At 37.8% G+C, this 21,996-nt stretch overlaps 1 protein-coding gene across 1 annotated transcript in view; it reads left to right on the top strand.

Annotated features, from left to right (window-relative positions):
• The window catches only part of PDE7B (phosphodiesterase 7B), a 310,619-nt gene that overhangs the window by 88,876 nt on the left and 199,747 nt on the right, over nucleotides 1–21,996 (top strand). Inside the window, exon 2 of the mRNA XM_032339434.1 lies at nucleotides 13,895–13,955. Coding sequence (XP_032195325.1) covers nucleotides 13,895–13,955 — 61 coding nt within the window. The remainder of the gene's footprint in view (nucleotides 1–13,894; nucleotides 13,956–21,996) is intronic.

The following is a 21,996-nucleotide window of genomic DNA, read 5'->3' as shown; positions in this document are numbered from 1 at the left end:
GATTCACTTTGATCGGAGGGCAAAGTGGCATGATGTCCAGACTTGTCCAAACAAGACTTTTCCTCTTCTGTTCTCTTGACTCTGATGAAGGCCACAGTGTAAAGGTACCATAGTTACAGAGGCACACACTGTCTACTTCCTCCTATGTACTGGGCACTGCACTAAGAACCTCGTGTGGGTTATCTCATTTAATCTCTTAACACCTCTGTGTTGTCTCAGTTTTTCAGATGAGGAAAGAGAGGCTTTGAGAGAAGGAATAAGTCAATTTCTAAGGTCAAACTGCTAGGAAATGGTGGGGCTGGGATTCAAACTCACAGTTAATGAGAGTATAGACAGGAGCTTGAATTCTTAACCACCAAACCTACAGCATAATAGACAGCAGTTCTGTAATATGCATCATGTGTGTGCGCCCGTGCATGTGTGTGTGTGTGTGTGTGTGTGTGTGAAAGAAAGACACACACACACACACACACATTTCATCCTCACAGTGATAACTAGAAAGGTTATTGTATTGACATGTTTGAGTGTAGTAGAATTTGTTTAACTAATGATCAGATTCCTCGGTATATGATATTTTCTTCACTCACCCATGCATGAAAACATTTATTATGCACTTGCTTTATGACAAACAACCTGCTTGATACTAGAATTCAAAGCTAAGACATAGTCCTATCCCTAAGTAGCCCAGCCTTTTGAAATTTAAGGATAGTAAATCAATACAATGAACCTATAAGCATGATTTTACTTCTAAAATTATTTGTTGTTTTGTGTTCAATTTCTTTCTTGCTTTACAGAAAACACAAGGAGCTTTATGTCATCAGGTTAAAAAGATTCAATATAAGCAAAAATCTACTAGTTCGCTAAGCATTAATTAATTAACAAGCATTAATAGTAGATGAATATATGTCCCATTACAATGTCAGCTGTGCAGGCAGTTTACTGATAAAGCATGATCTTCAGGATTCCAGAAGTTCATTGATAATAATGAAATCTCAGAATAATGATCATCTCTACTTTTAAGAAGGCTAAAGAGGGTTTTGAGGCCATAAAGTGAATAGGATGAGAATTTTAGGCCATCAACAACATAGCACCTACTATCTCAAGTAATCCCCGTGACCTTTATACAATTTTTCTCCTTCGACATCTGAAACACATGGCTGGTTTAACCCTTCAAACATTTACTAGTGAGATGGCTTCTACTCCTTGATATGGACCCTGACCAAGAAGATTTAAAAACAAATTTTGTCTGTTGTTTAATTTTAGGGACATTCATCAGTGGAAAGAGCTGCTGGTTGAAAAATGAAGTGTATATATGAGTCCTGCTTTTCAGGGAAAATTATGTTTCAACCATATAATACTTGAAGAAATCTTTGCCTTTGGGTTGGGCTCCACTTAAACATTCATGGTAGATTCACTGCACCCCCCCCCACCAGATGCCAACTTCTTAAAGGAGTAATGCCATCAAAGCTTGCAATATGATCTTATTTAAATTTTATGTACAATTGTACTCACTTTTCTTCTCTTTTAATTTGAATTTTCACCATCTCACGGACTTTTGACTTGACTGCCATATAGTAATGAATGGATTGGGTATATTTTAGGCCCATATCATCCATTCTTTCTTTATTTCAAGCAATATTTATTGACAGTCTAGGGTGTGACAAATGATCTAGGTGCTGGGGCATAGCAGTAGATTAGACAGGAAGTCTCCACCTTCATGAAATGAGAAAGATCCAACAGGAGGTGACTTTTTAATACTGCTTTTATCCAAGTATGTTGTGGGGATTAGTAAGCTATACCAAAGCAGAATACAACTGTTAGCAAAATAGACACTATTTTCATTTTTACTTGTAGCTTTTAAGACCTGTCAGTTGTTTCTCCAAGATATTGGATTTTCCAGCTCTGGTTTGAAGTTGCCATTGATTGCCAGTAGAACTTACAGAATTCTCCTTCCCGAGGCCAAATGCATGTCTCAGAGCTGTCCATATGGACATGGTCAATACAGTTTGACCAGTAATGGTTTTTTGATTGTCTGTGGGAACATCTGGATCTTTGACCTCACAAGTAGTTATACAACAAGCCCTTATCCCTGTGGAAAAGTGTTTGTTCCTTTGTGGCTCAGAGGCCCTGTGTTTGCATGTGAGGCTTCATGTTCTGGAAGTCATTTTCTCTAGCACTGGGGTTATTTAATTCCAAGGACTGGTTTGAATTTCTTTTAAAACTATAAGTGTATAAGATTACATTTAATTGTTGGTTTATGTACAGGAGCATTACTGCACTGAGCAGCAAAAGCACATTGTAAGTACTCCTTTGTCTTGTGTAAATATTCATTCAGTTACAGGCTGGATGAGGTCCCATAATCTCTGAATCACCATGTCTGTACCATGATTTGGAGGTACTGCTGATATTATCTATGAAGTTTTTGCTGTCTATAGGGTCATATAAAGTAGCTTGGAAATTGCAGTGTAAATCAAGAAAACCAATGTCTAAAGCTTGGATGCTTCAGCCAGATGGCTGGAGTTTAGCAATTTTGAGTACATTATGGGCAACACAGGTCAGACAAATAGGCGATTGTTTCAAGGACTTGCAACATCAGTCTTCCAGGGGCAGCAGAGGGACAGGTTGCATGTTATATCAGTCTGAAGGGTAGGAACACAGAGTCCTGTTTGGGTTTGATTTTCACTCCGAAGGTGACAGTAGAATAATGGAATGATTTTCTTGGAGTACAGCGTGCTTTCCCAGTAGTGTCTAGAAGGAGATTCCATCTCAAGTTTTAGGAAAGATTTTGGTTACAGGACCATAGTTCCACCATCTTTGGGGAATCCATGGACTTGGCTACTAATCACCCCTTCACTGTGTTCTCAGTCTTCACCCTATGCATGACTTGAAAGGTCCTGCTCTTTGTAAAGTATTCATGCTAGATTTGGAAATTTGACAAGCTGCATTCTTATTTCCATGAACTATCCTTTGTAATGGCCATATGGATTACACTAAATCTAAAGAAATCTGATTGTGAACACCCTGTGTGAGTGGTAATGCTGGAGAGTCAGAAAGAGTGAAGAGTTGTGGTGGTGGTCCTTAACTTTGTTGTTTGCCAAAACTGTGAGTATTAGGGATAATGAAGATGATGTCATTAATCACTCAAGTATAAGACGGTATAAGCAGAACTCTTTTCCCACTAAAGATACAGCCAAGTGTGGTGAGGAGCAACATCAGTCAGCAAACGTGGCGGCTGTATGGTATTCCCATCACAAAAGATTTCTAAACACTTTTGGGATTTCTCTACTGCCTTGAACAGATGGCCTGTGACCTGTAGTAACTTTGTTCAGATCCAGGGCCTACAGAACCCAGGCTCATGTCCAATCACTAAATGAAGTCCCACAGGGCCATGTGTGATCTGGTCCTTACCAGCTTCCCCTGCCTCATGTCTCTCACTTGTTAGTTCTGATTATCTGGACCATTCCTAACTTCCTTCATTTACTCAGCCACCTTTAGGTTTTTGTGCCCATAGTTTATTACCCAGAATAAATACCCTTCTAGCTTATCTTGTGTCTTCAACTCCCACTGAGGACTAGTTCAATGTTAGTTTTTCTCTTCCTTATCCAATCAGAATACATCATTCAGGAACTCTTCTGCACCCATCAAGATGTGGCCAGTGTAGCTGAGCACCTATGAGAAACCTCCTTCTCAAAACCACTTGTGTTCCTCCCATTCCTCAACACCAAGTAAAAGGGTGCATCAGGCACAATCAGTCAGTCTCTGGGCACCAAATATAGGAACCTCCTAAAGTCAAAGTGTCCACTATACAAAGAGTCTGCTTAATTCTCTTTAACTAGGACTTTAAACACACAAGAATTATCTGAGAATAATATAATCAAAATAGAAATAGTTTCTACTGAATTTAATAAATAAATTCAGCATAAACAGCCAAATACAGATAATTACGTCTGCTGCACTGGGAAGCCCTCAATGAAGGTTTGCTGAATGAATATTTTGAATGAAATATTCAACTAAAGTGAGACATTAAACCTTGACATCCTTCCTTTACAGCAACTGGAGATAATTTTCTTGGAAGGATTAGTCCAGTTTTCAACCTGCTCTTTGCCCTCTGATTTCCCATTCATTCATTAAACAAATATTTGTTGGCCGCCCCCATCTAACAGGTACTGCAGGTGTCTGTCCCTTTATGCGTGCTTCAGGCGCCTTGAGGCTACCCAGGGCAATGACTCAATGTCCAAATTAAGGGGGTAACATGGACTAACACTGGATGGCAGCTGGAAAAGCCATGGTTTTCATGGCTTCTCTGCTTACAAATAATTGTATATTCTTGAAAGTAATAATAATTTATTGGGTACTTACTTTTTCCAGGCACTATTCTAGTTGGTTTACGTATATCAATTCTCATGTGATCCTCAAGATGAACCCATGGTGTAGGCAGTAGTAATATCTACGTTTGACGTATGAGGAAATTTTTGAGGCAAAGAACTACTGAGTAACTTGTCCAGGGTTATGCATCTGGTAAACGCTGGAGTCTTGCTCTCAACTCAAGAGTTCATATTCTGATCATCGTAAGACCTTTTGAAAGGGAAAGTCACCTAACTTCATTGGCCTTGTTTGTTTACTACATCTAGAAAGTGACTGGTTGGCCACAGTGCTTTCCCAGATCCCTCCCAGATTGGCAGTGCATGTTTCTGGTACTGGAGCTGCCCTGTCCATGCTACCGAGCCATGACTTTTCCTGCCTTTTTCCTCTGCCCCTCACATGAGACTCTGTTTCCTCTCGCATCTAATGCGTTCTCAAAATCTGCTACTCTGCCCAGCCTGGCCTTACCACTTCAATCTTGCCCTGCCAACTTCTGTTCTCAAGACGACTCTGGCTTTGCAGGTTACCCTCTAAGGGGCGAGTGCTCTCCATCATGGGAGGAGACAATTTTTCCCCTCTTACACAGTAGAGCTGTGTTTTCTTCCTTTTAGACAACCCCATGAAATGGCCCTCTGCACCTTCCACCTCCTTCCTTCCACAAAACAACGTACACACCAGGCCCCATTACAGGTTTCAGAGTACATAAAATGCTTTCACACATATTACCTTAATTGTTTCAGTAAAAGAGTGACCATTGTCATTCCTTCTCCTTCTTCAAAGAGGTTCAGAAAGATAAGTAGGATTTCCAAGATCACACAGCTAAGGAGGGATTAAATTTGGGATTTGGATCCAGATGCTCTAATTTCTTTCCACTATGAACAGCAATGCTGTTCTCTTTCTATACTGCTTGCTGCTTTCTCTGACACAGAAGATCTACGGACTTCACTCTTAAAAACTCACTATGTAAAAATTAAATATTTATGCCTTCACAGAAGTTAACTGTAGCTACCTATGAACACCTATGACTCCAAGAAGAAAAACAAAAGATGAAATTGTGTTGCAAAATTCTGATATAATTTTTTCTGATTTTATAAGTGTTTGTGGCATAGGTTTTTGTGTCTGATATAGGGGAATTCTCAGAGACCATTCCAAAATTATCCCCAAACTGCCTTGGACCCAGATGTCCACTTAGTTGCTATGGCTGGGTGCATTAGAGAGATATCCTCGTTACATTCCACAAGCCATCAGCCTTTGCAGGTACAGATTCTGCTAAAATTGTGCTGGACCAAAAGCTATAGCCATTGTTTTATGCAATGAAAAATGTGATATTCAATGTGAATTTCGATATGTGCAATGGAACTCAAGCATAAAAGTGCATGGAGAAATTCTGCAAATACTGGAGAGCACAACACAACACAGGACAATTCTGAACCTGTGCATCCTTTGACCCCAGGATCTCCTTAAGTGGGGATCCAACCCGACATTAGATGGACAACCTTTCTAGTGCCCTCTACTGTCCGTGGCTGAGAGGACAGAAAACACGGTTCTGAATTCTGGATGTTTGCTTAATAACAACAACAAAAAATTACTCTTGGGCAGAAACCAGGTTTTCCAAGTTTTGGTTCATAATAAGTAGTTTTTAAACATTTAAAAATAGGGGTGTGTAATAAAATGCTGAGAGACTCTCTGGAGATTGCTGCTGCTGGCACTTCTCTAATAGAAAGCATACGCCATTGAGCTAACATTTTGTTCTTTGACTGAAGGAGAAAACAAAGCTGTTAAAAGCTTGGTAGGCTCATTTTCCAATAGCAATAGCATTAATATCTTTCAAGTCACTCCTAACCGTAGCTAATTAGAGGTTTATGAGGGATGGCCCTGCCTGAGGGGTCACCTCAGGTTATGTAGCCCACAGATTTGCTATTGACTATTGGCAACAATGGATTTGTTAAAAGAGTTTCTGCTCCGCTCGAGGTGGTTATCTTTTTTTCCTTTTGCTGTTGTGTCTCGTATTTTGACTGGCTGAAGTTGGATTGGACAATGAGGCCCCAATTCAAAGACAGTGCCGGGTGTTGCTGGAGATCTGCACTGACAGATTGTTGAAAACTTATTAGTCTGACGTTTTAACAGCCTGCAATGGGATGGAAATCTGCTCTTTCACTGGAAAAACTTAGAAAGGAAAACATGAGCTTAAGCTGAAATCAGCCCCAGTTCCAAATCTGCCATCCTCTGACACCAGAAAGCCAAGGGCTGCCACAATGTTTAGAGATTGAGGCCTGGCTATGCCACCCACACGGTAGATGGAACTTGTGCCACCGTAAAGTAGGAGACCTTGGAAACTCACCCTGTGAGAGCAAGGGAAATTGTGATGTACTCAACTCTAAGTGCTAATGGCTTCACCAGTAGCGACAGTCGGCCTCACATGAGGTTTTGACTGAATGGTTAGGGACTGTTCTTTTGGCTGTAGTCATTCTGTGTAATAATTCAAGAAAAAAGAATAAGGAATTCCGCAGACTTGGTACCCTCTTGGAAATAGAAAGGGACAAAACATTGTAATCAATACTATTGGTGAGAGATATCTGGGACCACCATATTGTAATTATGTTACAATGCTAAAAGAATTTTTTAAGCATCTGATTCTTCAAAAGCCAACTCAGACTCTCTAAGCAAGCTCAGAATTTTTATAATCCCTGTTGGCCCATACTTACCTCCTGTCCCGCCTGTGACTACCACTTTGATTAAGCCCTCTAACCTGACCCACCAGTTTTGCTCTCCTCATGGGCAGCTACTGGAAGGGTCCCAGCAGGGTGTCAGGACTTTGCACGAGCAGCTGCCTCTGTCCTCACCTTTGCCAGCCAACTCCTTCCTATCAGACCTGTCTCATTTTGGAAGGATTCTATGTTAGCCCCAGGCAGCACTAGGGAGCCCACCACTGAGGATGCCCATGGTCTCCTATGTTCTGGTTTCAGACTGACGTATAAACTTCCTGAGGACATTTGGTGTTCCTAAGACTCATTTGATTTTGTATTTATATTCATGGTACCACACCTACACAGAGAGTACGCACTCAATAATGACGTCATTTTGAATATTCAGGCATGCGTTCATTCATTCATTCATTCATTCACTCATTTGATAGACAATGGGGTTCCAAGCTTCCACGCCCTTGTTAGAATTTGGGAGTTCAGTTTCTTAACAGAAGCTATCTTTTTAGACCATTTTCTCTCTAGGCTTGTCTTCTGGAATCTGGTTTTGATTAGTAACATTCTGTTTATTGTTGGGGGAAAATGTGAGATGGGAAGTGACCCAGATATTATGAAATGCCTTCTCAATGTTGGGTTTCCCCCTTCATCACCACACATAGCTCCCCATCGTGTGGCTGCATCTAACAGCAACACTTACTGGTGTGTGTATACGTAAGAGTCCAGAAAAAAATTCCTTTCATCCTACCCCAGATAATCTCAAATTCCAAGCATGTCCCACAGAACTGCATTAAAGAAATATTCATTCATTCATTTAATTAACATCAGGAGTGCCCATCATGCACCAGTCATCATGCTAGACACTTAGAGGTTCAGAGGTGAACAAATAAAACAGATGCGTCAGCATACAGGCATTTGCCTTGATTACTGAAAGCCTCACTAGAGAAATTCTTGGATGGCAAATTTGCAGAATCAGAGCACTCAGAGATGGGGTGAGGGTGAGGTGAAGTCAGGCTGTGCTGAGGCTTGCCTACTCCCGGCTGGCTTTCTTGCTCCTGACACAGATGAAAGGTGCTTCATTGACCACCAGAAAGCAACCACGGTTAACACTTCTTCAGCTCGGTAAACTCAGTTTTGATTTTTTTTTCCCCCCTGGGATAGGTCTAGTCATATGCTAGAGCTCTTCATGTTGTTTTGTTTAATGCTCTATCAAGCACAGTCATGGGCATGTTGGGTTTTTCTGCATTTCTGAAGGATCCAGCATTCAGTTACTAGCTCCATGGGTATCAAAAGGCAATCAAGCCAATAGCTTTCTAATCTTTGAATCATTGCCATGATGTTGTACTCTTGAAGTTAACAATTCCAGTGATGCCCCTTACTTCTCCACGCTCCCAGTTGTGGCCCACCATCAGTTCCCCTCATGAGCCAATTCTGCATTATCGAGACTCATTTCTAGATGCCTAGCATATAGCCTTTAGTGAGCTTCTGAGCACCTAATTTCATGTATTAAATGTCTTTCTACTTAAAAAAAAAAAAATAGCTACAACGATGGGAAGAAAATAATCAAGGAAGCACAGCCTTTTAATTATTTGCTGATAGCATTTAACATTACCTACTTGCAGAAAATAGATATTGCCTCAGCTGGCAAACCACCCCAAGCATTGAGGACTTCAGTTTTGGGTTTTGTTTGCTAATGTTTCCTCCCATCCAAAGATATTAAGACACCTGCCCTAAAAAGATCAATTGCTGGTGGCCTGCTGAGAGACTAATATATTCAAATGATAGGAAAAATCCAGAAAAATACAAAGAGTATGAAGTTTTATTCGAAGCAGGAAAAATAGTAACTGAATTAAGAATGACAGAGTGCTGCCAGTTGAATAATGTATGAACTTTTCACTATCTTTAATGTTTTTTTATTTCTTTTTTAAGTGTTTTTTTCTTTCTTTTGAGTATATTAGTTGCTATTATCATTATTTAAGTATTCATTTCAGATATAAATTTCCCTTAAGAAAAAGAGTTTTTGAATACTTTAGTGTGATTTGTAAAAATCACACCTAATATCAATTTTTCATAACTAATTTTATTATGAAAGTAATGAAAAAATATAGTTCACATAAGCAAAATATATTTTTTGCACATTTTGCAGAAACATGATTTAACTAATGGAAAATATTTTTAATTTAAAATACTAAGATATAGTATTTTATATATTTATATTACATAGATAATGTAGGTCATCCATGTTTGTCTTCCTGACTAAACGGCAAATTTTAGATATAATATAGAAATTTTTTAATATATAGGAATTAGCAACCAAATTGCTAACTATTCTGAATTTTTAGATTAGAAATATTCATTTTTAATCCTCATAATAATGAGAATTAAAACTTAATGAATAAATTATATTTATTCATTTATATTTTTGTATTACAATCTCATCTACAGTACTTTAAATTAGTACATTCTTATTCACAATGAATTAAAACTAAACATAATGATACTAAGATGTAGACAAGATTGCCTTGTTTTACAAATGAGAATGCAAGTTTGACAAAACTAAATAAATCCTCCATAATAATATAGTTGGTAAGTGATGGCAACAACAGGATTTGAACTTAGATCAATCTAGTACAAAAACCTATGCTCTGATAGATTAAAACCCAGGCAAAAAGCTAGTGGCTGAGTGAGGGGAGGGGATGTCAATGGACATGGTCTACTAGACCAAGACAGAGAGGGGTCCAACAATAGTCCAACAACATTAAAGAATCTGTGTCTGCCCATCAACCGTCAGGTAAGCTGTCAGCTTTCATTCTGTCATTCACTGTAGTGGAGTATTCTGTAGTGAGTGGTACTCTCTTGGCCTCAATTTTCTATTCTCTTAAAAGAGTATCACAAAAGGATAGGATGAGAGATGTGCAGCACTTAGAACAATGCTTACTTAGCCCAGAGTATGGGCTAAATGGATGTCAGGATGTCAGCTATTCTAATCTAATTCTAATCTAAATTAGATTTAGATTCTAATCTAAATTATCTATTACTACTAGCTAATCTAAATTAGCTATTCTAATCTATTCTAATCTAAAAAAGATCCACAAATCTTTTTTTAAGGGCCTGGTAAGTATAAGGCATCAGGATTTTTTATTTTATTTTATTTATTTATTTGAGAGAGAGAGAGAGAGTGCACAGAGGGAGAATGAGAGGGAGAAGCAGATCCCTGCTGAGCAGGGAGCCTGATGCAGGGCTTGATCCAGGACCTTGAGATCATGACCTGAGCAGAAGGTAGATGCTTAACCAACTGAGCCCACAGGAAACAAGACTGTAATAAGGAGGCACGTTGGGAGCACTAACAATGAAAGTGGTTTGAATCTTCATGTTTTTGAGGGCAACAAGCATTCAAACAGGAGTTAATGTGCAGCATATCCTCTGTGCTTAGAAGAACATATGCCAAGAGGATTTCTGTTGCCAGCAGGGCTCTAGCTCCTTGGATAGAGATTTCGATAATTATGCCCTATTATTTGGGGTAGTGTTGGCTGGAAGAGATGGACAGAACAAGAAGAGCTGGTATTAGGATATCAGGAAAAAAAAAAAAAAAAAAGATGGAGATCCTGTGGAGAAATGGGATTTTGAGAAGTAGGTAGAAGCCTGGCATCAGAACCAGGTCAAAGTCAGGATCATGCAGCAGCAAGGAGCTTAGATGGGAAATCCCAGCATCCAGGACCAGGTAGAGCCATAAGGAGACAGCTGCAGCACCTGAGAACCCAACAGGGCATGAGATCTTGCCTTATGGAAGATCCTGCGGTTTTCTGAGACTCAGACTCTGTGGCTTAGCCCAATTAATCTCTTAAACTGGGTCATTGTCCTAGGTTGCATAGTAAGCATGAGTGTGGCAGCCAAGGCCCTGTAAACACTAGCATCAATGAGAAAAAGCACTGGAAAGAATCCGGTTTCTTTCAAGTCCCGAGAACAATCAGATCCCCTCCTGGGCATTGCTTTAAAATCTGTTACCACCATTAGGTAACTTTATGAAGCAGAGCAATTAAAGAAGTAGTTAGAGGTGCCTCACCCATTCCCCAGACAGCCAGGGAGATGAAGACACGGAAGAGGATGGTCCGGTGGTCATCAGAAGAGCCATCACAGGGGCGCCTGGGTGGCTCAGTGGGTTAAGCCGCTGCCTTCGGCTCAGGTCATGATCTCAGGGTCCTGGGATCGAGTCCCGCATCGGGCTCTCTGCTCGGCAGGGAGCCTGCCTCCCTCTCTCTCTCTCTGCCTGCCTCTCCATCTACTTGTGATTTCTCTCTGTCAAATAAATAAATAAAATCTTTAAAAAAAAAAAAAAAAAGAAGAGCCATCACACCTGCTCCTGCTGCTCAGTCACTAGCTGTGTGGTCAGTGAGCCCAGGCGGGCCATGACTGTTAAGGAATGCATGTTTCAGGACTTATAGAAACTTATTCTGGATTTGTTTATGTCTAGGAAAGACAGCAAGACCCCCATGGCACCAGTCACACCCACACCCATCCCCACCTGCCTCTTTAGGAGCATATATAAGATTGCCTTTGAGTTTGGATGGCGATGGGAAATCATACGACCTCCACCAACCATCTGCTTCCAGCCCCTGTAGTGAAAGAATGGAAGCTCTTCAATCCCAGCACATGTGGGGGCTTGGACATTAACAAAGGGTAAAGGAGCACTCCAGAGTTGTTTCCTTCTAGGACCCAGGATATGGATTGATAGGGCCCCTTAGCACTTTGGTTTTTGCCAAGAAGTTGAGAACATTTTTAGAAACCTCTGCTCTTTCCTTTAAAAATAACTATTAACTCTTTCGGGTCATAAAAATACCCCTTGAAAAAGGAGGTAATGCGGAAATGCATCCTAGCAATTTGAATGGGTTTAACCTTTGCCAAAACACAAACAAAACAGGAACAGATGGTTGGATCAGACTCCACGGGTTGTTAATCCTCACATTTGCTCTCTGATCTGACTTTGTGGCGTATACCAGCATCCCCATGTTACTTCCAAAGAAATGAAGCATGGAGAGATTAAATAGCGTGATAAATATCACATGATATTTAGGTCAGCAGAGTAGCCAGGAAAAAAAGCTCATGATACAGACTCTCCGCCTAATATTCACTGCCCTCTTGCAACGTTCAGGCACATCCAACCTCCCTGCTCTGCCATTCCATTCTCTTGATTCACCAGAGCAACTGGCTTCCTTCCCTGAGCCAAATGTCCATGTCTCTGATGTAGGTCACCCCAGAAAATTAATTAGTTTGAACGTATGTGATCGAGTTGTCAATTCCCCTCTCAACCTGCCCTCCTTAGTACCACAGGATTTCATAATTATGAGTGACAACATATATGCTCCATGTATCATCCCCCTACCCTGATTTTGAGCTTCCTTATTCATTGCCTATTTTTATGCTTTTTCTGTAAATTAATATGTCTACAAACAATATGTACTATTTTTAGATATCTTCAACTTCATATAAATTGGAGACAGTTTTTATATGTTTTATATGATTTGAAAATTTTATGTCTTTGCATGATTTGAACACTATATATTTCACATAATTGGAGCATTATCATTATATAACTTTATTATTATACATTCACATGTACATGTCACACATATATAATTTGTTTTTAAAATATGTATAATCCTCCCCCAAATAAAATATACATAACCCTAGTTCATTCATTTTAACTACTGTATAGCATTCCAATGTATGAAAAATATATTTATCTGTTTTGTAGCTGGACGTTAAAGTTGTTTAAGTAAATTTCTCCAGTCATTGGTCTAGAAGATGACTTGCTATGTCATTGGATATGCACATTTCAACTTTACTATATTTTGCCAATTTTTCTCTGAAGTAGTTCTATCATTTTATATTCCAAACCCCAGTATGTGAGAGTACCCTTTCCCTACATTCTTGGTAACAATTGTTCTTACCAGACCCGTAAGTTTTGCCACACAGATGAATTCAAAATAGTCCTCATTTTACCTTTAATTTGCTGGTTCTTGGTTATTAGTGTGGTTGAATTTATTTTCTGTGTTTATTGACCATTTGGATCCCCCCTTCCATGCATTGCTCATACCTTCATCCATTTTGCTATTGAATTATGTGCTGTTTTCTTCTCAGTTTTAGAGGATTTATTTACATATTCAGGTACTAACCATTTTTCAGTCATATACATAAATGTAGTCCATTCTCAATAGCTGATGGTTATCTCCAGAGTTCACCTTGCACAAAACTTTTAACAAGCAAGTTGAAACTAAGATATAGATAAGAAAGTTGCTATTTCCATGAGTCTGTGAGTTCAGGAAGAGCATCACGAGGGCCACTTTTTCATCATTTCCTTATTTGTTTCCTTCAGGTTCAGAGAGTTCAGTATAGGCCACTTAGTTTTGTGCCTACAATATCTGTGTTTGATTGCAGAGTGGGTAGTTTAGAATAATTTCAGTCTGAATAAGGACCAATTTTGAGAGTGATTAACCTCAGAGTATTAGATCTAAAGATTACATGTCTTCCACTGAAATAGAAAACATTAGACACCTAATTCATCTCTGGCCACAACTCACAACTCCTCAGAAGAGCACACAAAATCAGCCCCGGGCAGACTCATGAGGCATGAAGGAACAATTTATCCCAACTTACCTCCTAAACATTTACTACCAGGAAATTCTCTGCTTGTGACACAAATCCCTCGACTTAATTAACCAAGCAAAACATGAAAAGTAAAGTGAAGTTATGGTGATGTCCAGTTATGAAGACACATTGTCTTGGGAACACTAATATAAGATCTTAAAATAATTATGGCTTTCCTTCTCTTTCAGAGGTGTGGCGAAATCTTGTTTGAAAACCCTGATCAGAATGTCAAATGTGTTTGCATGCTAGGTAAGAAGGCTTCTCATTTTATATATATTAAGTATGTTGATGTCACGTGGACTTCCTGTTGCTCTGTAGCCTTACTGACAGTCTTTTGTTGCATATTACAGAGGCCTATGGGTTTTTTTAATAGGTGTATAGACAGGGATAGTACATTTATATGTGGAACACTTGATGATAAAAAGGTTTAGATTTTATTAACTGTCAATAAGTCAAGAACCATGCTTCTTAGTCTGTCAGAATTACTCTTGGATCGTCGGCATAACATAGAATTGGGTGCCTTGTATTGAGGCAAATGTGATGAAAAATAAGAATCACACTGTTGGGGTGCCTGGGTGGCTCAGTGGGTTAAGCCTCTGCCTTTGACTCAGGTCATGATCTCAGGGTCCTGGAATTGAGCCCCACATCGGGCTCCCTGCTTGGCAGGGAGCCTGATTCCCTCTCTCTCTGCCTACCTCTCTGCCTACTTGTGATCTCTATCTATCAAACAAATAAAATCTTTAAAAAAAAAAAAAAGGAATCACACTGTAATTCCTAAACCAGAATGGTAAGTAAGTAAACTATTAAGAATTTACATCACAGCACAAAGCTCTTACTAGAGCCTGGGAGAAATATACATATGAACTAATTTAAAGTTAGCACAATTACTGGCATTGCCTTTGTAACAGAATTGCAACATTGTAATGAAAAATCATTTGTTCTTGTGGGATGATCTATCATCAACACCTTTCACAAATCTTTAAATATATAATATTCAGTTAAGAAATGAAGTTGATATGATTTTCCTCATTTTATAAGTTAGAAAGCTAGTAAAGAGAATATAAGAGATGTACTTCACCTCCAAGTAAGGAATTGTCCAAATCATAACATAAATGTTTTTAAACTGTAAAGGTTTAGGTATAGTATTTAAGCTTATTTAAATCACTAAGCTATGTCTATTAAGCTTTGGGTTAATTATTCAAATAAAATAAAACAGTAGCTTGGATAAAGAAAAATCCCTAAATTTGACTCACAAAAATCTTACCGTTGTCCATTCCAATCTTGAAAAATACTCATTAGCAAAGAACAAAAGGATTCATTCTAGCTCTTCCATTTTCTCTGGCTAGCTCATAGGTTGACAGCCTAGGTTATTAGTGAGATGACTCAAAAATCAGCAAGATAGAGGCATGGGATGGTCTTGGTAATGTGTAACCTAAGATAATCGGATAATAGTAACCAAAGATTGCTCATGGCTTGAAAAATAACCAAAAACATAAAAACCAAAAACTAACAAAAACAGATACCATATTTCCCAACCTCTTGATCCTCCTCATTTTTTTGTAATAGTGTTTTAAACCTTTGTTGCAGTTCTTATATGTTTTCATTTTAGTTAAGATGGTGGCTATATCCCCTGTTAAATGAGTATTTTATTGGAAATACATAACAAGAAACATAGCATGGCATCCATACGGCCATTTCAAATATCCCTTATTTCTTATGAGATAGATAGATAGATAGACAGACAGACAGATAAGCAGAAAAAAATTCTTTGTCCAGCCATTATATCCCAATGTTGGATTTGGGAAAACATTCCACCATCACATCAAATCTATTCATCAATTAACCCATTTAATTTTTTCAGCAATAGGATGAAGCTGGTGCTGTTATTATCTTCATTTTATAGATGAAGATAATAAATTGAAGTAAATTTTCAAATAGGGTACCTAATACTATTAAAATATTATATGATTATAGTAATTATAGTAATCTAGTAATTTCAATCAATTTTTTTAACCCATAATCATTTTAAGCACATGAGCATCATCTATTTTGCCTGAATTCTCCTTTGTCCTGGTTTCCCTGTGAGTTACTTGTTTAGTTTATAGCAAGGACAGGGATGGCAGCAGACCGTCTACTACTGCGTATAGATCTCTCTTCCCTAAAGTAAGGCCAGTCATCTTCCCATCTCTTCTAGATTACATGGAATGTTTTGTATAGCTGCCGGAACACCTTCCTGGCCATGAAATGCATCCCCAGTGAATCTGCCTGATTATACAATATTCAAAAACTAGAAATATACTTTATTAACGAGTTCCATATGACTATTACTATCATAACAATTATAATTAATTGAGCACTTAAATATATGACAGGTGGAATCTATCCTAAACACCTACATAATTAGATCATTTATTCTAAGCAAATTAAGGCACAATATCTCTTTCAAAATACAAATAGTCTTGGTAACAGCAGTATATTATTAAGCCTGCAGATTTCATTAGTTTATTAGATTTCTATTTTCTTAGTGATATAGAACTAAATAATATAAAGTCATTATGAGAATGGAAGTTTTTATTAGTTTGAGGACACAGGAAAAGTAAAGATGGAATAGAAAGAACATTCATGCATTTTACCTTTAAAATGGATGGTAGATGGTTATGTGGTGTCAAAAATCATACCATGCCTAGAAAGCTTGATATAGTCACATAGTGAAAATTGTGCCCTCAAGGAACTTGCATCTAAGAAGGTTTAGACTTTTTCCTGCTTATCTTTTTAAGAGGATTGTTACAACATTTAACTGAAACATTTGCAAAGTTCTTTGAAATCTTAGATGAAGGAGAGTAGAAAATGAAATTATTAAATTATTATGGGTATCAATACACATGCATAACCCACCATTAACAGGTTGTACCCCTGGTGTACCCAGGTGTACCCGGGGGCCATCATTTCACAGCAATATGGTACAAGATAATAAGAGAACTGAAGTCAAATGGTTTATTCCCTTAAAATAAGAGAAAATCAAGTTATGAACATGTGACTCACTGTAAATGAGAGCATATCTTATATTTCATCAAGAACGGGAATTTATACTCACACAACAACAAAACACCTCTTCACCATTATCTGAAGTATTTGTTGCTTCCTTTGAGAGGAAACTGTGATCATGCACTTATGACTTCCTAAAACATTTCTTGAGAAAATTTTGCTCTCCAACAGTAAAAGATAGACTCTGTTATTTTAAGGGACTATTAAGTTTTCTAAGTGTTGCCAGTCATAAGCATCATTTGTATTTTTGCAGGTAATGTTACCACATTTTTATTAATAAATCAGAATTTCCAAACAAGAAAACCAAACCAAACATTGCCAACCCTTCAGGTCCAGTCTTTATGCCACCTCAGAACTGAGATCCCTAAGGGAGGCCAACCAGAGACATCCATGGTTTTAAGTTGTGAAGTTTGGGGCTCACTGTAACCCCCAAGAGTTCCCTCTTTTCCCACTTACATGCCACAGTGCTCTGGCTCCACACAGTGGAGACAGAATATGGAAGAGGGTCACTAGCCAGGGACACCGTTTGCCGTTTCTGTCTCTCCCGCTGGTGCGTCCCCAGATCATTATGAATAATACTTCAAGTGTATGAGTTAAGCTGTGTAGTTCATAACTTTCAGATGTAAGCCATCCTCACCAAAGTTGTGCTTCTGGCTCATTACATTCAATGAGATATAAGTGTAAAATTCACCTTGAATTACTCTGAAACACGAATTCAATGCAGTTTTAAGTGGGAGCAATGACTGTCTTGTGTAGGTCTTACAGAGAATCATTTCTGGGTTGAGGGGAATGGTTCGTGTTGGATATGAAGGTAAATAAAGATGTCCTGCAGGGTTGGCTACACTGAGTACTGAGTATTCATTCCCTCAGAGAAGGCAAACATGGGCAATTGAGTTAAGCATCAAATTGTAACCAATGTTACTTTCTTCTTCCCTTTATCCTTAGGACATATGTTTAAAACTCCACCCTCCCAAATCCATCCTTTTTAAAATTTAGTCATAAGATTTCTCTTAAGCCCAAACTGACCTCAGAAACTCATATAACTATATCCAAGGGTATATAGCAAGACCTGTGTCTGTCTTAGGTATAATGAGCTGATACCAAAAGAAAGAGGAAGTGGAAGAGAAATTAGCTCTTATTGCACAAGTAATGTATAAAGGATGATGAGTTACAAAGGATTTTACTTTTTAAATATAATGAATCAAACTGATTCACAAAAAGCCAAGCATATTTTTAAAAATTACATAAAGTGAGCAGTGTTGATTCCCTTCTTAGTCTACTTGCTGACCTCACTCTGTGAAACGATAAATTTTGGGAAAAGAAACTTTTAAAAAAGAATTCCCCAACAGACTTGATGCCTCTTATAACTGCTTCTTTCTCCTTATTCTTAGAGGGAGATTCTCTTAAATAGTAAGCCTTAATTTGTAGTCGTTTGGGGAGGAAGGCTGTTTTAATTATTTTATTTGAGTACGACTGACACACAATGTTACATTAACTTCAGATGAAAAACACAATGATTCAGCTTCTCTGTACATTATGTTGTGCTCACCCCAAGTGTAGCTACCATCTGTCATCATACAACATTATTACAATATCATTGACTGTGTTCCCTAGGCTGCCTTTTATTCCTGTGAGTCTATTCCATAACTGGATGCCTTTGTCTCCCACCCCCCTTCACCCATTTTTGTCCATCCCTCCACCCCCTGCCTCTGGCAACCATCAGTTTATAAGTCTGATTCTGCTTTTTGTCTGTTTATTCATTTATTTTGTTTTTTTAGATTCCATATTTGAGTGAAATCATATGGTATTTGCCTTTCTCAGTCAGATTTATTTCATACCCTTTAGGTCCAGCCATGTTGTTGCAAATGGCACAAATTTATTCTTTTTTTTTTTTGGCTAAGTAATATTCCACTGTGTATGTATATACCACATCTTCCTTATCCATTCCACTATGGATGAACGCTTAGGTTGCTTCCATATCTTGGCTATTGTAAATAACACTACAATAAACACAGGGGTGCATATATCTCTTTGAATTATTTTTTTTTGTTTTCTTTGGGTAAATACCCAGTGGTGGGATTATTGGATCATGTGGTATTTCTATCTTTAATTTTTTGAGAAAAATTCCTACTGTTTTCCAGAGTGGTTGCACCAGTTTGCATCCCCACCAATAATATACAAGAGTTCCTTTTTCCCCACATCCTCATCAACACTTATTTCTTATCTTTTTTGTTTTTAGCTATTCTGACAGGTGTAAGGTGATATCTCATTGTGGTTTTGATTTGCATTTCCTTTAATCCGTAACTTATGGCATTTTGTTGGCTCAATTTCTCCAACCTCTATCAAGGTTTAATTTTACAGTTTGAAATTTTCAGTGATGCTGCTTTTATTTCATCTGTGATGTTTTCATGCTAATTGGTGTCTTATATCAACATAAAATATGCAGTTTTTTAGAACCATGGCTTAGAAGGGGGTGTTCATACTGTCAGGCTTTTGGTTGAAGTTTCTTATAAATCAGTTAAAATGGTTACCAGTTTCAAAGCAAAAAATAACACAAAATCAGTGTTTTACTCGCATATAACATAAGCAAAGAGAGACTTGTTTTCTAGCCCCACCGCTGAAAAATTAACTGTGTATTCATAGAATATGTTTTGTCTTTTAGGCTTTAATTTATAGTTTTTCTGCAAAGTGGAAATAGAAACATCTGTTCTTTCTAGCCGAGGGGTTATTCTGGTGATAGAATAAAATGTTCTGTGAGGAGACATTGCTTGCTGTTAATGTCCTAAATATCATTTATGCATCAATAAATTGGTAAATAAATAATAAACAATTGAACACAAACAAATTGATGATAATCAAAATAACGAATTATTTATTGATGACATTAATAGTGTTTAGAAAAGCAACTGAAAAGTGAAACATTATATAAATATGAGAACACTTTTTTAAAAGTATTGAATACAGGGGCGCCTGGGTGGCTCAGTGGGTTAAAGCCTCTATCTTCAGCTCAAGTCATGATCCCAGGATCCTGGGATCGAGCCCCGCATCTACTTGGCAGGGAGCCTGCTTCCTCCTCTCTCTCTCTGCCTGCCTTTCTGCCTCCTTGTGATCTCTGTTTGTCAAATGAATAAATAAAATCTTTAAAAAAAAATAAAAGTATTGAATACATTCAAAATTGTATGGTAGCTCGAAGTCATCCTTCAATATTCATTCAACAGATATACACTGAATACCTATTATATGCAAGGTATTGTACTGGACACTAGGAATGCATGGCCAACGGGACGTGTGTCTTGCCCTTGGAGGGTTTACCTCCAGGAAGCATTTCAAGCCCTGAACCCCAAAATCTGCAGCACCAGCTTGAGAGAACGCATATACAAAAAAATAATAATAATAAAGATGAAGTATGTTGAGACTTCAAAAGATGGAAAGGGCACATACAGCTGGAATATGAAGACGTGTAGATTTGGATATACAGAGGCTGAGAAAATGGCAGGATTCTAGCTGGATGCATGGCCGTATTCGAAAGCCCAGATAAAAGAAACCTGGGGAGAAGGGGGCAGCAGGAAGTGTTTCAGGCACAGGGATGATGAAAGGATAAGTTGAAAAGGAATTGGAGGCCTGACTGTGGACAGTTTGACTGCTGTCATTAGCTCTAAAAAGAGCAGAAGTATCAGATAAGAGAGAGTTCTGGTCTTTTCTTTAGAGAGTGTTTTTTTCAGTCCTAGAATTTTATAGAATACTCTATAAACTAGTTTCTACTGTGCAGTTGTTAAGTACAGCCATTCACCAGATACTCGTGAAATTAAATACTTTTAACTCAACATAATATTTGGACCTCATCACCTGAATTCTAGGTTTGATTTTTTTTAATATGTTCATTTAATCATTTCCATTTGATACTAAATATCATAGTATTTCATTTAAGAAGTAAAACAGTACTGTTATCTTTTATACTAGAGAAAATTGATATTTTTTATGTTTTGGAACTTTGACATCTAATAAAATGGGGAGTTTTTGATATTAGTATTTTTCTTTTATCCACTGGCATCAGCATATGATTTCTGTATATAGACAATTTTGAGGTCCATAAATCTTTTTCTCAAAATTAATACACACTGTTTCAGAGAAAAATAATATTTGATATCAAAGTGGGCCACTGTGGTATAACAAAAAGAACAGGGTATTTAAAGGAACCAGCTTCAATGCTGTGGCTAAAGATAAGTCACTTAAAGTTTGTAACTTCAGTTTACTCTTCTCTAAAACAGAGTCTGCCATAAATAATAATAACTATTATTATGTACCTTATCAGTTTTGTTAAGGATCAACTAATAAATATTAAAACATTCTGTAAACTTTTAGAAGTACTAGAAATATAAGTATTATTTTTGTTACATCCTAATAACTAATTTGTTCTAAGTCATTACATTTTATTTGCTATCAGCTGTACTTTTAATATGCCAAATGACAGTTTTGATATATTACAAATATTAAACTGTCTCAGCTTGGGGGAGCCAGGGTAGTTCAGTTGGTTAAATGTGTGACTCTTGGCTTCAGCTCAGGTCATGATCTCAGGGTCATGAGGTCAAGCCCCACACATGGCTCCACACTCAGTGCAGAGTCTGCTTGAGATTCTCTCTCTTTCTCCCACTCAAATAAATAAATAAATCTTTAAACTATCTCAGTTTGATTCAAGTGAAGAGATATTTTCAAGTGCCTATTTGCAATCTAGAAGTAAGCATCTGATCCTCAGAGGTTATTACAGCAAGATTGTTGTTAAGAGCTATTTTATGTGTACCTGACCTTAAAACCGAAAGTCTATGTTTAAAAACAAAAGTTTCAAGTTGCTTAACTTTGATTTATCAAGATTAAAATGCCTCAGGAATTTGAATTAACTCTAACTTGCTCTGACAAAGCACTTCATTCACATCATATGAAGAGATCGATTCGTTATTCCTATATGCCTGTGCATGGATGATATTCTCTGCCTTTCAAAAGAGAGCAAATCAAAACCTGGATATTTCCAAGAAAAGGCAGTGGAGGCATTATCCCCATCACTCAGGGTCAGCTTTGTTTTATGTTTCATTGCATTTATCACCAAATGACTTATTTTACATTTGTCTATTAATCGCTGTGCTGCAACATTACCCCACCAGCAGAATGCAAATATCGCAAGAGCAAGGACATAGTTTTATTCACTGCTGAGTGTCTAACAACTGGAATGGCATTTAGCTACCTAAGCCTG

The sequence above is a fragment of the Mustela erminea genome, chromosome 4 (assembly GCF_009829155.1).
Source record: "Mustela erminea isolate mMusErm1 chromosome 4, mMusErm1.Pri, whole genome shotgun sequence".
NCBI lineage: Eukaryota > Metazoa > Chordata > Mammalia > Carnivora > Mustelidae > Mustela > Mustela erminea.
The sequence above is the reverse complement of the archived record's forward strand: the minus strand, read 5'-3'. Positions and strand labels throughout refer to the sequence as shown.